This window comes from Epinephelus lanceolatus, chromosome 6 (genome assembly GCF_041903045.1).
Source record: "Epinephelus lanceolatus isolate andai-2023 chromosome 6, ASM4190304v1, whole genome shotgun sequence".
Lineage (NCBI taxonomy): Eukaryota > Metazoa > Chordata > Actinopteri > Perciformes > Serranidae > Epinephelus > Epinephelus lanceolatus.
This window is the reverse complement of record NC_135739.1, coordinates 32,363,597-32,379,814: the sequence shown is the minus strand read 5'-3', so window position 1 is coordinate 32,379,814 and position 16,218 is coordinate 32,363,597. Positions and strand designations below refer to the sequence as shown.

The 16,218-nt window shown below is 41.8% G+C and overlaps 1 protein-coding gene across 13 annotated transcripts in view; it reads right to left on the bottom strand.

The window, feature by feature from the left end:
• lrrc7 (leucine rich repeat containing 7) overlaps positions 1-16,218 on the bottom strand; it is a 156,866-nt gene that overhangs the window by 15,160 nt on the left and 125,488 nt on the right. For 10 of the 13 annotated variants that reach the window (XM_033621600.2, XM_078168975.1, XM_033621601.2 and 7 more), the window contains 11 exons: positions 15,366-15,477; positions 12,609-12,822; positions 9,979-10,485; positions 8,012-8,236; positions 7,695-7,923; positions 6,807-7,157; positions 6,369-6,614; positions 4,340-4,552; positions 2,826-2,993; positions 1,094-1,213; positions 679-883 (listed from right to left, as the gene is read on the bottom strand). In XM_033621600.2, the coding sequence (XP_033477491.1) occupies positions 679-883; positions 1,094-1,213; positions 2,826-2,993; positions 4,340-4,552; positions 6,369-6,614; positions 6,807-7,157; positions 7,695-7,923; positions 8,012-8,236; positions 9,979-10,485; positions 12,609-12,822; positions 15,366-15,477 (2,590 nt within the window). The remainder of the gene's footprint in view (positions 1-678; positions 884-1,093; positions 1,214-2,825; positions 2,994-4,339; positions 4,553-6,368; positions 6,615-6,806; positions 7,158-7,694; positions 7,924-8,011; positions 8,237-9,978; positions 10,486-12,608; positions 12,823-15,365; positions 15,478-16,218) is intronic. The other 3 variants (XM_078168977.1, XM_033621602.2, XM_033621607.2) reach the window with 1 other exon arrangement.

Genomic DNA, 16,218 nt, shown 5'->3' with positions numbered 1-16,218 from the left:
ACAACCCGACCAGTTCTAGCAGGACTATAATCAGAAATCGGAGAGAAATGAACAACATTATCAAACAAGAGTATATGTTTTACTGACATTAGCATGTAGCTACATGTAGTCACATGTAGCAGTGTACCTGCAGCCAGGAAATGACTGTAACAGTAAATAGAGGCACTTTCTATTGAGAAAATCACCAATAAAAACTTTCAAACACAACTGGAGATGTTCCAGCAGTAATATAAGAGAGAAATTAACAACATCAACAACCAAGATTACATGTTAGCTACATGTAGCAGTTTAGGCAAGGTAATGTAAACATATGCAGTAGCGTGCCTGGAGCAGATGACCATATAAAAGCAATCTGTCACCTGCTAGTGTAATCTTGTCTTGAAAGTAGGAAAGAAACGTTGGAAACAGTATTCAGGTTTTGGCTCACAGGGGTTACTTTGGCCATGTTTAATATGAATATCCTTCACTGTAAACTTAAATGACAAAAAAACAAGGAAAAGCATGATAGGTCCCCTTTTGTAACCAATTGTGCTAGTTTCATGCTGTGCTCAGCATGTGCTCAGTTACTGCTTGTAACCTCGATAATTAAAGTGTAGACATTATAACTCAAAGTGGTATCCTACCACCCAACCCCAGCGAGGCAATCAGTGAACTATATTTAAATGTATTGCCCTTTACCTTGAGACATGTTGCCTTGGTACTGCCCCCCAGAGGGAACCACTGACAAGGGCATCCCTGGTTGGTATTGGCCCCCTTTGTTCATCATTCCGTCGTAGCCCTGCTGCACGACCACACGATGAGGTGTAGTGGATGAGGAGGAGGAAGAGGAAGTGACAATCATGGTGTTGTGTGATTGGTGTGAAGGGTTGTGAGAGTGGGCACTCTGTGGACAGAAGAGGAGCAGTTAGAGACGTCAAAAATTGTTTTGGACAGACACGCTGATATCCACACCAGAGGAATGGTTACAGGAGAGTAGTTATTTGCATGTTAAAGACATTTTCGCTGGCTCCTCTCTTCCCTCCAAGCCTTAAGATCCCAAACAGCTATGCCGAATAAAGACAAAAAGGTGAACTGATCAGGCAACAACTCCCACCTTTTTCACGAGGTTGTCAGGTGGGACGTCCCTCCTGCCAAGTGAGTAGGGAGCCCACTGGTTGCTCCCTGACATTCCCTCCTGATCGTTATCCAGCATGGCAGCCTGCTGAGAGGGAGTCTGTGAGGGAGACAAAGGAAGCAAGACAAAAGGATCATTAATGAAAGTGAACATTTAACTTAAGTCATTAATTCATCTATCAGCCTTTGCCTGCCAGAGACAGGGTTATATGAATATTATATGAGAGTCTGTTGTTTTAAGGTGTGCATATTGTATGGCTGTAAGAGCTTCGTAAATTGATTATCCCTTCTGCTTGAAGTAAAATAATACATTTTGCAAAATAACCATCAGTCAACATGGAGTGATGACTAATGCAGCTGATAAATACAGTGTCAGTATAGAATTTATCTTGTATTGTCCTCTTACTTCTAACTCAAGAGCCTCTCATTTAAAGCCCCTCAGAACTTGGCATAACCAAAATTGTTTCGGTACAAAATCGTCAATTCACGTAGCATCCCATTACCCATAGTAAGAAGCTGTTTGAGAAAGCAAGTTTTCAGGGACTTTGGAAGTGACTATTTAGCAGGTAGCAGAAATGGTTGAATGTGGCGTAGACATGCAATGTCCAGTGGGGGCATATGTGAGACAACAAAGATCTTCCAATTTTAGGATGTTGAAGAAAATATTCTGTTTGTTGAGCTGCTTTGATCTCTGTTGTTTTGGTTACCTTGAAATATGGAAAGTGTCTTATAGCTGAGTCCAGACTCTTGAAATACCAATCCATCACCAGAATCGGTTCATTAGCTGCCACACTTGACGTTAAAGCTACAGCTGGTAACTTTTATGAAAATAATTGTGTCATATTTGCTGAAACTGTCACTGTATTCTGAGAGAAGTGCATGAGACAGATAGTCTGTGAAAAAACAATGTCCCTCCTCTTCTACTGCATCGAATGGTATTCCCTAGAATCAGGCAGGGTACGGGATGGCAGCAACAACCAATCTGAGCCGACGAGTTTAAAACGCAGCTGTCAATCATGTCAGTTGCTCCGTGAACTGCAGTCAAACTGTCAGACTAGGCAGTGTTGATCAAATATGAATCAAGATTCTGTTACTGCATTGCCTTTTTCTTGCCTCAAATATTTTCAGAGACATATCTGTTTCCAACATGGCAGCCAGGTCACAAATTAATTTCTCATTTTACAGCTAAACAGTACACTAAAATTTCCGAAAACATTTAAGGCGAGAAATGGGCAACAGAATCTTGATTCATATTTGATCAGAGCTGCCTGGTTCAAAAGTCTGACCACAGTTCACAAGCTGTGATTGACATGATTGACAGCTGCATTAGAGACTCCTTGGCACTCATTGGTTGTTTTTGTTTACATGAAGTAAAGCCACTGAAAGCACTACAAGGTACGAGAGTGGGCAGTATGATTTTTTTTCTCACTGCTCATCTGTCTCCTGTGTGGTTGTGGTGACAGCAAATATGACAAAGTCAAGATGCCAAAACTAAAGCGTATCAAACCCAGTTCAAAGTTCACAACTTGAGTTGGTAGACAAGGCAGTTTTAACAGTCTAAATTATAAAAGCAATAATGGCACACATTTAAATAATGGATAATGGTTGCTGTAGTTGGCTGAAGACGCAGTGGCAGCTATTCTCTATAATTACCTATGTGTGCAGTAATAACAGCAGTACCAGGGGTTTATTGTTCTCAGAGGGATACTCACAGCGTTAGCAGACGGAGGAGGAGGTAGTGGCAGCCAGCGGCCAGCAGGGGGCTCATGCTTAGTGTTATTGTAAAGGTTAAAGTTCAAAGTGCTGCTGCGCCCCTGGCCGTGACCCCCGCCCTGACAGAGCATGCCCAGCGTGAGCGTGTTGTGCTTTAGGACACCACTCTGATTGGAGAAGACAACATCACATGACATGGGTGAATGCAGGGGGAGAGGTGGGGGGCGGAGCCCACACAGCGGGCTGCAGCGTGGTGATAACACACTGTGAGCTCCACACACAAATAAACAAACAACAATAACACCGATAAAACAACAACAACAACAGTGCAGAGTTGCTGAAAGCACAGAGAAATGTTAGCTAGTGAGCGGTCAATACAGACAGAGAACATTGTGTCATACAAGCAACAACAGGTGGATCAGTTCATTCCAACATTAGCGTGTAAGTTCTTAAATTAGTTAAATGTGTTCATGTGTGGATATTTAAGAAACAATGAGCCCAATCCCTAATTAAAAACTGGTAACTGGAGAGACATTGAGACTGTGTGTTTCAATGCTTGATTTTAGCACCATCCCACAGCTCAGTCCAAATCATACATGTAGTTGGGTTTCAATCCAAATGTAGGGCAAATTCTGACCAATTTTTCAGAATATCAGTAAGAGAAAATGCGAATTAATGTACTTTTACATCCACTGCTGTTATGCAAATACTAGGAGTTGGTTTATCAAGATTAACAGTAGGGTAAAGCTGATTCTCCAGTCAGGTGCCACTGCAGAGGAGGGCGCGTTGAGATGATGTCATCAAAAGTGCCAGTCAGACCTCAAACAAAGGAAAACAATGGATGTATAGTAACAGAGAGCACAGTGGATGATGGAAATATATTGTTTTGCACAACTACTATTGCAGCTATGTGCTCTTGGAAGAGTTCGGGTAACGGCCCTGCATGCATGACAGTGTGTTAAATGCCGAGAGAGACGACAAAGAGAGCTTGCGGGGGCCTACATAATGACAGGACATCTGTACTGTACGTAATCATTTATTTGCTGAATCTGTTTCCATTGCACTTAGTCACATTAACCTTTCGTTAAATTGTTGTTTTTACACTTTCGTAGAAATTAAAGAAATGAGTAAGTGAGCTTTTCAGGATTTTCATAAAACTTGGTAGAAGGGTTAAGGATGGTCCAAGGGAGAAACCATTAAATCTTTGTGCAGATCTGAATCACAGAGCGGATACATTATTGACGCATCACACAATCAAATTTCTTGTCACAATGCAGGTTTTGTTGAATTACATTTCAGGACGTGATTTCTTCAGCACATATCCAGCGGTGAGTGTGCAGTAGGTCAGGCTGACAGAGCGACAGCGTGGATGGGACACACATGCAGCCGGACACATATCTGGTCAACCTTACAACACAGACTGACACAGATACAGACAGGGAGGGCTTCCGAATGCTGTGTGTGAGTGTGAGTGCATCTCCCTCTGAAGTGTTTCTGCATTGCAGTGACGTACCCTGTCCAATCGTTTGGCTTCTATGTGCCTAAGTAGCTGTTGCCTCCAATCGGCAGGCATCCTGGAGGTGATGTCTTCAGGCTTCTGTGCTACCACAGGTCTTACTTTGATGGTGTCGTCAGATGGTTTCTCAGGGCAGGTTGCCAGTGTGTAGTCAGGAGGCATTTTCTCCAGCAGGGCAGCCATGGTAGGACGAGCTGACACTGGACGGGCCTGAGGATAAAGGGTTAATATTTTATACAGATGATAAGAAATTAAGTAGGACTTGACAGTTTTATTTAAAGCTGCATTAATCAAAACCTCTCCATTACCAAAAGAAAAAATAATGTGTGTGTGACAGGGTTTACGTGACCAAACCATAGAGAATTAGCACCAGATTTGCAGTTCCCTTCAGCTCTATGGAGAGTTTTAGCATCTTTCAGGTTTGGTTTTAGTGCCCCCAACCCTAATGTTTCAGTTCACCACTGTCATCTACCTTCTAGTTGCAGCAAGCAGATAATTACAATGAAAAAATGCTGCTGAACATAGTGGGGCAATTAGTTGCTATTTTCCCTGGGGACTTGGTGAAGACCAAAACAAGCTAAAACTGGGCTTATATTTATGAAGTGATAGAAACCAGAACTAACAAGAGTTAGTTTGCACTTTCGCTGGTGGTACTGTTTAAAAACAGTAACTGACAATCCCTGCATGGTATACCTTTAACATACTGCATGTCAGATGTGTTTACAGCTTGCTGCACTACCAAAGTGACCAAACAGTCATTTAATGTAGGTTTAAAGAACCATGCATCGCATTTTGTGCTCCTTGAGATAAGAGCTACATTCCATGTAATCTGAGACGACACTAAAATGATAGCACTCTATGTTTATTCAAACAGCCTGAGGCAACTTATGTTCATAGTTTCCTAACAAGCAACGTCTTGCAGACAAACAAATAATAACTGACCTCAAAAAGGAAAGGAAGACTGCAGTAATGCAGACACTATACCACACTATATTGGAGAAGATGAAGCTTAGTCTAAAGGTGAAGCTCTTTACATAACAGGTGATATATATATGTCAGACCTTCACTTTTGGCCTTTTGGCTTTGGCTAAATACTACCAGAATCAGACTGCAGTCAGAAGTGCTCAATATTAGTTTCCTAGTTTTGTTCCTGTGCCCTGTACGTTTGTGCTGAAAGGTGCCAGATGAGGTGCTTTGCGCCTCTGATCAGTATGCTCCTGGACACCTCTCTGTGGCTATTTTTGGAAAGTCTGACTTGGGGCAAACCCAGAACATGCTGAAGGGATTATTTATGTATTTAGGGGATTGCCTTGGAAATCTGGGGGATATGGCTGAAGCAAAGGACACCTGAGCTACTCTGCTTAGTCTGCTGCTACAGTGACCTGTACCTTGGTAATTGGTGGAAAATGGATGAATAAAAATGCTTCCACTCAGTCATTTACATACTCTGTAAGTCCACACACCTCTGTATCAAAAAAGGCTAGTTGTCAGTACCTTCTAGAAAATTACCCAAACAAGCACTCAATAACTAAATAGACATGGGAAAGGTTAGGGAGAGATGGTGGTCATGGTTAAATGCCACCAAAGTTTACTGCTGTTATGAGACAGGATTCAAACCTCACAAGTCTTTTGTTGAGCTATAAGAACATGTCTACTTGCCTTTTGAACACGAACAAAGGACATTCTTTTGGACATTTTAAAGCTGTTTGAACCAATGACCAATGCAGACACTTATCTCAAGTGCAAAGAGTGTGTAATGCAGAATAACAGTATGGCTATTTTTCTCTCTTCTTGTCGTTATGTCTTTGCTGGTTTCCTGGTATTGGCTTTTGTGCCAGTATTAAAGTATGAGTACATTCACTAATCAGTATTTGAAATAGCTATTAGTTGCAGCCCTACTTGTTTTAATTGTGACATGTTATGAGAAAGCAAGTTAAATCAACATAGTTAATTAAAACGGGACACAAACGCGATGGCACACAGTTTAAACTGTTTTTATCAGTAGCTCAGGTGATAGATATTCTACCTGAGATGCTCCGTAGGTCTCAGTACTGTAGCTCCTGGCAGACAGGGGGCGACGCTGAGTCAGGCTCTTGGTCGGATAGCCAATCATGGGCTTCTTCTGTTCCTGGTATGTGGGATAGTCGTCATCGTAGCGACCGTTTCTCTTGTTGTGCATCATCTGGCTCTGGCTGTCGGCCATGTTGGTGAGGGCAGAGTGCTCCATTTGGGTGGAGTAGGGCAGAGCCCGGCCATAAAGAGGGGGGTCCGCCTGAGGAGAGGAGAGTTCACAACTATAACAGAACCCTACATCAACTCAAAAATGTATTGTGGGAGGATGTGGGGGACAGATTTCAACTGACTTGAAACTTAATGCTTCTATGTCACTGTTTATTCAATTAATTTTCAACAGTTTGACTTCACGCAAAAAGAAGCATTATTTTGCAGACAACAGATCTCCTACCTGCTGTCTGTACTGAGCTTCCTGCAGCGCCTCCTGCTGGGCTTCATGGACTCTGCGGAACAAAGCGAGCTCTGTGGAGCTCACCAATGAATCTGCTCTCCTCAAAAATCCAGGCCTGGAGCGCTGTGTTGGGACTGGCTGCTGATGCTGGCTGGGCTGACCATCCTGGGTGATTGGTGATTGGGGGAAAGAAAACATCTCAAGTGGTGGATACGCACGATACCGAGGGCTCACCAGCTCCTTGGGTAATGTCTTCCCTGGTTGATTGATGTACTCCAAGGCCTTCGATGAGTGGTTGACGTAGTCTGGTGTGTTGGGGAAGGGGGGAGGGACCCGACGGTCCATGGTCACCTGATTGGTTAGAATGGTTACCAGTAAGTCCATGAAAAGTTTTAAGGCATTGATATTGGCATAAAAATTGTTTTGACTTCAGAGTTTTTAGTTTACTTAACTTGTTGAGAAGATTATGAATAGAGTGTCTGAACACCTCCTGAAACCTGTGTCTTTCCTGACCTCTGGAGGTTTGTCTCATCTTGTTACAGCGAACTTTTAACATGTACTACATGAAAGCTCTTCCATAATTAAAAATTCAACAGAATGAGCACTAAAACAACAGACATACACAGTTAGAGACGAGCTGGTAAACATCGTGGATTATTTAGCAGCTAAAGAGCCAGACATTTCCCTCAGGAGTTGGTAGAGACCAAAAACAGAGCTAATAGTGAGAGAAAATTGAACTGATATTTGCCAGGTATCCTGAAACATGGCTCTAAATAAAACAATGCTTCTCTAGCATATTACTTAAAAGGTGAGGATAAGTCAAAGTTGTGTTCACAACTTATTTCTGCTGCCCTCAAGTGGCCCAAAAAAAAGAGACGAGCTGCTAACCTGGGGGTTGTAGTTATGGTCAAAGTGGTAGGCCTTCTGTGGGATAGCAGGTTTTTGGTTCTGTCCCGACTGGTTCTGGTTGCCTTGTCCTGGGAAGACCAGGTCATCATCTAACATGGGGGCAGACTGTGACCGTGACATGTTGGTCTGCTCCATAGAACCAGGCAACTCTTGACGGTCCAAACTAGTCTGCTGCTCAATGGATGAACTGTAGCTGTCCATGGGGATACTGTAGAGAGAACAGAGAGAGAAGTCAGCTACAAATTTGTTATCACCTCATACTCTTATTTTTAAGATAACAACAAAACTAAACCTACCTATAGACCTTGTAGGAGCCAATGTCAATCTCATCAATGCTCTGTGACTTCTTAAACTTGGATCTTGTCTCCCTCATCATGGGGGACAGGCGGTCCGAGCTTTTACTCATCACCACGGTCACCTTGTTGCCCCCGCTGACACTAAGCTGATCCTTCCTGTTCTGCTCCCCCTGATTGTCATGGTACGTCCAACTTCCAGGCAAAGGCCCTGCACCTTGTTCCATCCTTGGGGCACAAAACAAAGGATAGTGTTACACAAATATGAGCCCAAAAATGAGTTGGACTGGAGCAGTTTTATATTAATATAACCAGGAAAAAAGATGGGTGAAATTGGGTGCAGTTATGTCTAAAATCAGGTTAGTGTTAGTACCAGTGAGATCAGAAATGAAGAATGGGTCCAGCAGCTTCATAGCAATCATTTTTGCACAAATATTATAATTGCATTTTCCTGTAGATTATCTACAACCAACCAGTGGTTGCATTAGCCCAATATTTTTTGTCATTGACTTAATCTTCTTTAACAATTACGGAAAAAAGGTTGTCCATCATTCTGACGAATAAGCACACTGAGTGCAATCTACAGTAACTTCAAGTGATTCACACCCCTGTCCAGTTGGTGGCACGTGCATATTAATTAGCTGTTGTCTAGTGTTGTCTTTGTTATCACATGCATGTCCTTGTTATCTAGTAGGCTTTAACCATCGCATTGGTAGGCTACATGGTTACATGTTGGCAAGAAGAAGAAGAAGATATACTTTATTAATCAATTAAGGGGAAATTAAATTTTTTCACTCTGTTGTCATATACACACACATGCACAAACAGAACCTATACATACATTAAATGGAGAGATGTCAGAGTGAGGGGGCTGCCCATGAACAGGCGCCCCAAGCAGTTGGAGGTTTGGTGCTTTGCTCAAGGGCACCTTGGCAAACTGACACCTCTCCAGCTACCAGTCCATGCTCCGTATTTGGTCAGGATGGGGACTTGAACTGCTGACCCTCTGGTTCCCAACCCAAATCCCTATGGACTGAACTACTGCCACCACCTTGTTAAGAAATGAGGTGAAAAAAGAGGGACTGATGCGGTGGAAAAAAAATCCTTTATCTGCTTTGTGTGGTGTTGACATGAAAAATGACTGCAGTCAGTGTCTCTGTTCTTTTTTTTTTCTCATGCCCTTACACATGCATAATCAATGAGCTTCTATTAAGTAATATAAAATGAAAATTAATGAATGAAATGAAATGATATTAACCTAAATATGTCTTATTAACATGAAAAACGAAAATTAAAATGACAGGTTATGATAGATTTTGATTTTTACAACCCTGTTCATCACACTGACGGACATAGAGAAAGTCGGATGCAACCTCTGCTGCCAGCATCAGTTGGTTTATAATACAGCAGTTACTCACAGACTGACATTTGAGATTAGGAGTGCAGCTAAAAATTATTGTCCTTAATTTGTTGATTATTCATCTGGACCAAAAATTAAAAAACAAATAGAAAAAAATCACATCATTAACCTTGATGAAATGTAAATGATTCAGTTTACAAGAATATAAAACAGAGGAATATGTTGTGAAACAGTGTTTAGCATTTTTGCTTGACAACAAGCATAAATATTTAATTCATTATTTGCTGATCAACTTTTCTATTAATCGACTGCTTTTTTGAATATCTGATTATTTGAAAGTGAAAATAGTCAAAGCTGGAAAGTTTCAAAACACAGGATATTATTACAGAGCACTGTTTCTCTGTTATCTGTTGTATAAACCCAGAAGTACAATAAATTGGCTGATCATGATACTGAAGCTTTAACCAGAAAAAAATACAAACATGGTAAAAGTGCGAATGCAGCTGTGATGGTTCGCTGAAATTAAAACCCGTGGGTCATAAATCCCTCCACATAAACACGTACACATTTCAGGGTTGACTGTGGGACTGTTGGAGCTCCACTCAGTTACCTTTGGTCCATGTCCTTGCGGTCAGGGTTGGGGCTGGAGGTGGGCGTCAAGTCCAGTTTGGAGGGAAAAGCAGTTCGGTCCTCCAGCGGGCTGGGGGTTCTGGTCCAGTTCTGCCAAGGATTCTGGGAAGGATGTCCAGAGGATTGTGGGTCATTGTCCGGAGTGGAGCGTTGGTTGCCGTGGAAGGGGAGTGTCTGAGTGTCCAGCTCCAGAGGTACTCCTACGATTCGCTCCTGCCTGAGGAGGGGGCGGCGCCCGTGTGTTGACTGGCTGCGAGGTTTGGAGCCCAGAGGTGGGTTTCCCTGACTCCCAGTAGAAGATGGAGGGTCCAGAGGAGACTCCTCAGCATCAAAACCTGTGTTGTCATAGTGAGGGGCCTCGGACCAATCAAAAGGCTCGCTCAGCGGGCGTCGATCCCCGCGCTGCTGCAGGGTTCCTGATGGAGGAGTTTCTCTCTGAGATAGCAGGGGCTTGGAGTCAATGGGTTTGGGGAACGACTGAGCCAGTCTGCAAAGACACAAAATATCAAACACCAATTATGCTGTGGAAAATAATAAAATGGACTGAATTATACTAAAGTGCCATACTTCATCATTATGAGCTGTATATTTAATCAGAGCCGATGGGCACTAGAACAACATGACTTTCTCTCCCTCTCTCTGATGTCTCTCTGGAAGATCAATTTGGCCAACAACCATGTTTGTTGTAATTAATGTTTTGCGAGAGCAGCCTTGGACAGAAAACATTAATGCCTTCAACCTCCCTCACTGCAATTCGCAGTTTGCAAATACCACATTTTTCACAAGTACACAGACTAAGGGACAAGTATACAGATTGTGATCTGTACATCACCCCAGGGCGTGTGAAATGACAACTTTAATGTCAAAAAATACCAAAGCGAGCTTTTAACCTGCAGGGGCTCCTGCAAGTTAAAAGAACGAGGCATGGGAAGAGTGAGGACAAAGAAATGAGTTTTTAACATTATTATAGATGTTCTATTCCACTGATAGAGGAATGGAAAAGGTTACTGTTCTCAAAAAAACAAAAAACACACAAAATATCTGCTCAGGCGTTGTGGTGTCAGAGAGTAAACAGAATAACCAAACTAGCATGGTACAAATCCAACTTTTGCTATGAGACTCCTGAATCGTTAGATCACTGGTTGGGCTTGTGTGAACATCTGGTACATTTTTGTTCCATCATGATATGTTACATGTCACGTCAACTGTTACATATCAAAACAGTCCCCATTTACAAGGTTGTAAAATTGTAGAAAACAGTAACACAAATAGAGAATTTTAGCAATGCAGTGATATTAAAATGTGTAAATTACTTGCCAGTAATACAGCACGCATTCTACTTAGAATAGATGCTGATACAACAGTCTGCACCAACACTGAAAGTTAGAGCTGGACCAGTAATTAGCTAGTAATTGGAAATTGGAAAATGCCAAAGATATATTTGAAACATTAAAAACGCTGTTACAAGATCAATTTTCAACTGTAAAATGTCTTCCTCAGCACACATTATGGTCACAATAACAAAACAAATTTGAGGGATTCTTACCAAAAACTGTATGTTTATGTCATGTGTTGATGTTAAAAAGCGAGTGTCTCAAATCTAGTCAATGGTATCAGGCTCCAATCTTCAGTAACATTAAGGCTATATACTGAAAATGTCATAAATATGGCTGGCAGTTTCAGTTGAGCTGATTGTTGTTGTCCATAGCTGTAAGATTTTTGAACAACTCAGTTTCAAAACAAGCTTTGTTAGGGCCGTTTCATAGTCGACGCAGGCAACGCGAGCAAGCAACGCAAGTGACACGAGCAACACACTTCCTTTCACAGTCAACACATTGAACACAAGCGACACGGGCGACATTTGAAATGCAATACATCGCTCGTGCAACAGGGGGTAGCAGAGTCACCAGTACATTCCAGCAAGCTAGTACTGCTGTAGCTAGCTAGTACTGCTATTTTATTAGAGTGCAGGGCACTAGAACTGTCATATAAATGGGTTGCATTATCACCCCCGCTGGCAACGCATGGTGTTACACACGTCGCTGCGTCGCGTATCAAAAGAATGGACAACACATTTTGAGACGCAAGCACGCATCATGGCGTCCCAATGCGTTGGTGTCTGCGTGCCTTTGCGTTGACTATGAAACAGCCCTTAGTTTTCAATGTGATATATGCTATATTATGTATCTAACATCATCATAAGTGCACTGCAATCAAGGTAACATCTTCAGTCGAAGGACCAAACCTCTTTATTCGCTTCTCTTTATATGTTGGTATAAAATAATCCTATATATAACACCAATGCCTGGACTGGACAGCTTTGAAACACAGAAGAGAGCTGAGAGTCCTGAACAGAAGTCTGCAGCATCCTAATGAGTCTCTGTGACCTTGACTGAGTGAGCGGAGAGATGAGAGAGACACAGAAAGATGGAGGGAGGAGAGGAAGGATGGAGCGATTGGATAGATGGATGAGATGAATGATAAATGGAGGAGATTGAAGGGGGTTGAAATCGAAAGAGAAGAAGAGATGATGGATAGTTGGAGGGAGGGACAGCCATCAGTGATGGAATGGAACATGAAGTCAACGTGTGTGTATCTTTGTGTGTGTACCTGTTGGTCCAGTGTGTTTGAGGGGCCTGGTCCTTGCTTGGGGCCGGTAGGGCGGGAGCGTGTGGGTGTGCGTGAGAGAGTGTGTGTGAGTGCGCGTTGCCGGGTGGGTTGGAGGAGCCGGAGGAGCCCTGTGAGGGAGAGTAGTCGGAGTAGGTGGCTGAGGAGCCGCTGTGGTTCAGACAGTGGAGCTTATCCACCTCCTCATCTGTGGACTCTGGACAGAGACAGATAGACAGAGAGAGACAGACAGCTCTGCTCAGTGAAAATGTCACATCCTCTTCTTCCTGATAGCCCTCTTTTACGAGTGCTAAAGTGCCTTTGTGTCATGTCTGAAAAGAAAAACCCTGTCTGTATCTGATCCCTTTGGATTTGATTTCTTGCCTCAGATCTTTATCAAAATACCAGCTAATAATACTTGTATTGGTAGTGTTTTGGTGACTTAAACCACACTTTGACGGCCATATTTCAAAATGACAATGACAGTAGTTTCTGCTGACTGATTCCTGAAGGTACAATGTGGACATCTGAAAAAAAGAAAATGAACACACATGGCTAATTTCTGTTTTGCTTTAATCATTGTTACTCAACATCTGATTGATTTTGTGTTCAAATTTGATGATCTTAAAGGAATACCTCACCCCCAAATGACTATATGTATGTCAGTTATTCACCCTGTTGAATTTGGAAAGAAAATCTTGCATGCCCCCAGAGTGAAGAAGAATCCAAAAACTGAGAAGATTTCTGGATAAATTTACAGGTATGTGTTTTACAACAGCAAAACTACATCGACACAGCTTGTGCAGTATCATCCAAGTCTCATTTATCTGGTCGTATGCTCAGTACTTCCAGTAACACTTTACTTGAAGGTATCTACATAAGGGTGACATGACACTGCCATAACTATGACATGACACTGTCATGAACATTATGTACATGTCATAAATGTTTATGACTGCTGTCATTATGTGTCATTTGGTTTTTGTCATGACAGGTTGACATTGTTTGGCTTGTCTTGATTATGACAACTTGACATTAATTAAAGTGACATTACCAGAAGATGTCTTTGTCATTGGATTCTTCTTTACCGTGGAGGATTGCGAGACAAAAAAGGTTTCTTCACAAATTCATGGTGACACGGGGTGAGTAAGTGACATACAAATGATCATTTAGGGGGGGAAATACTCCTTCAACATATTTGCTTTCTGCTATTTCTGTCCAAAGCAACTATTAGCTTGGCAGGGAAACAAGAAGCTCCATGGAAACACAGCCAAACAATGTTTTCAGTGTTTGAACAATACGATTAATTCAACAGATAATAAAAGAAGAATAATAAGACATTTATTATGTAAAACTGTACTCCATGTGCTGCCCAAATATGAGGATTACATTAGCTTGAAAATATGAGCTTTCTGTTTCATAACATTGTAAATGATATAAAACAGAGAGAGAAAGTAATTTAAAGACTTCAACTTTGGGTCTAGGAAATTGAAATGGGCATTTTTCATTGTTTTCTGATATTGTGTAGACTATCTAAAGAAACCTCAGTCCCAGCTCCACATTTGTTTTATGTTTTTGTCTAACATGTAGGTTGAAGCTGAGGGGGCAAAGCTAGTCGAGCTAAGAAATGATTCTCACATGGAAACCAACAGAGCCTACTGTACGATTTCACATTTTTAATCTTGTGTTAAAGATACAGACCCTTATTAGGACAAAGTAATCCTCCTAAATCCCAGCTCACCGCTTGGTTATAGAAACGGAGCTGTGAACTGTGTTGGCAAAGCTTTAAAAGCTAATAAAAGCTACTGTACAACAGAATCACTAAGTTTATCCAGAATGCTGTTTATCCTGTATACTGTATGAAAGACAATGAAAGGTTGACGAATCACATTTCTTTCTTAGTCTTGTCAGCCGCTTCTTAACCCAGATTCCTGTGGTGCTCTCATTATATGTTTGGACAATATTGAGTCCACTGCACTGACGCAAGACATGGCCTGGTTATAAAACACGGGTTTAACAGTTTTAAAGTCTTTATTTAACCACACTAGTCCCATTTAAATCAAGAAGCTCTTTTGAATGGTGGACCTGGAAAGAAATCAGAACCAAAACAAACCCAACAGTTGCAGAGAAACATAAAGGCGGGGCCAGGGAGCAGCAGGCTCATGAGTCAAACCTATTAAGATCTTGACAAACCAAACCAAAGGCAGCTTCTTATTAACTTCACCACAAGATCCTTTATTAAGAATTTACACTCACCGGGAGAGACAAGCCATTTGTGTTTTTAATCACTTCACTGTGAGTTCCCTGACAAACGAGTAGATTACATGACGGAGCGCTCAGAGCTACAGCTCGTCACTGAAAAGAGATAATAAACTGTTTTGGGATTAAGGCAGTAAATTATTTTGAACAAAAAAAGGATTTTTGATAGGGCGGTAAAATTAGCTCTGGGCTAAGCAGTAAATCTTTAGTTTACCTCGGATGAAATTGAGGCCTTCAGGGCAAATAAGTAAAAAGGGTTGAGCTAAAGGCTGAACACTTCAGACTAAAACGTATATTCACTGTAGAGGTTTATGGTATTCCCTCTCCTTCTCCGTTATGTGCTGAAATTAATCCGCTTACCACCATGATTAATTAGTGGACATTATTACAACATGCCCCAAAGCGCTTTACAATAGACCACATTAAATTACTGTGTGTGCTGCATGTGCGCGCCCATGTGTCTCCGTGTATGTGTGTTGCTGTACATGTAAAGTATCATACCTTTCTTGTCCTTCCCCAGCAGCACCACCTTTGGTTTGTACATAGGTGGCTCCACCAGGGTGGGCCTCATGTCAGAGATGCGGATGTCGTTGGGAGAGCCACCCATCGAGTCCTGTGGAGAGGAGAGACAAACGCCACAGGTTCACATCAGGTAACTACAGTACAGTGACATAACCTTTGACAGCCTAGTTAGGGAACTTACGAGGTAATAGCAGTACAAATTTCAAGCTCATCAGTTTTTAACCTTGTAGAAGATCTGAATAAGGACCTTCATGACAGGGAGACAGGGAAGAGGAAGACTGCCTGATAGTAAACATGGGTGTAAAAAATGCAGATTTTAAAACAATTTCTTAAAAATCATCTTTGCAAAAGTTTTTTGAGGAAGGAAATTAATTCAACATGTTTGTTAGAAACAATGCATTTTGGTGAGTAACACTGACTGTAAAGGCTTTGTTTGTTTTTCAAGAAAACCCCACAAGGCCTCTGAGTGCTTAATTTCTAGATTGAAATCATTGCTTATAACCCACTCTAAGTGTGTGGTGATGTATTTATCTGCAGAGACTCCGTCCTCTGCCTGTATTTTCTTATTTAATTCTTATTTTGTTGTGGTCAGGACACTTATGGGCGTGTAGCTCCCTGCCAAAACCAGCATGCAGATGAAGTCGGGACTTTCTAAAATGGTAGTGATCAGGTAGCAGCAGCGTGCATCCAAGAGGAAGCTAAAAATAATCACACACAGCGGCAAAAAAATGGAGATATAGAAAGCCAAAACGCCAAGCGGATAAAGCTTGTTCCAAAACAAAAGTGGATCTGGGGTTGGCTTTTCCTTTCACTTTTGTTTGTAAGCACTGGC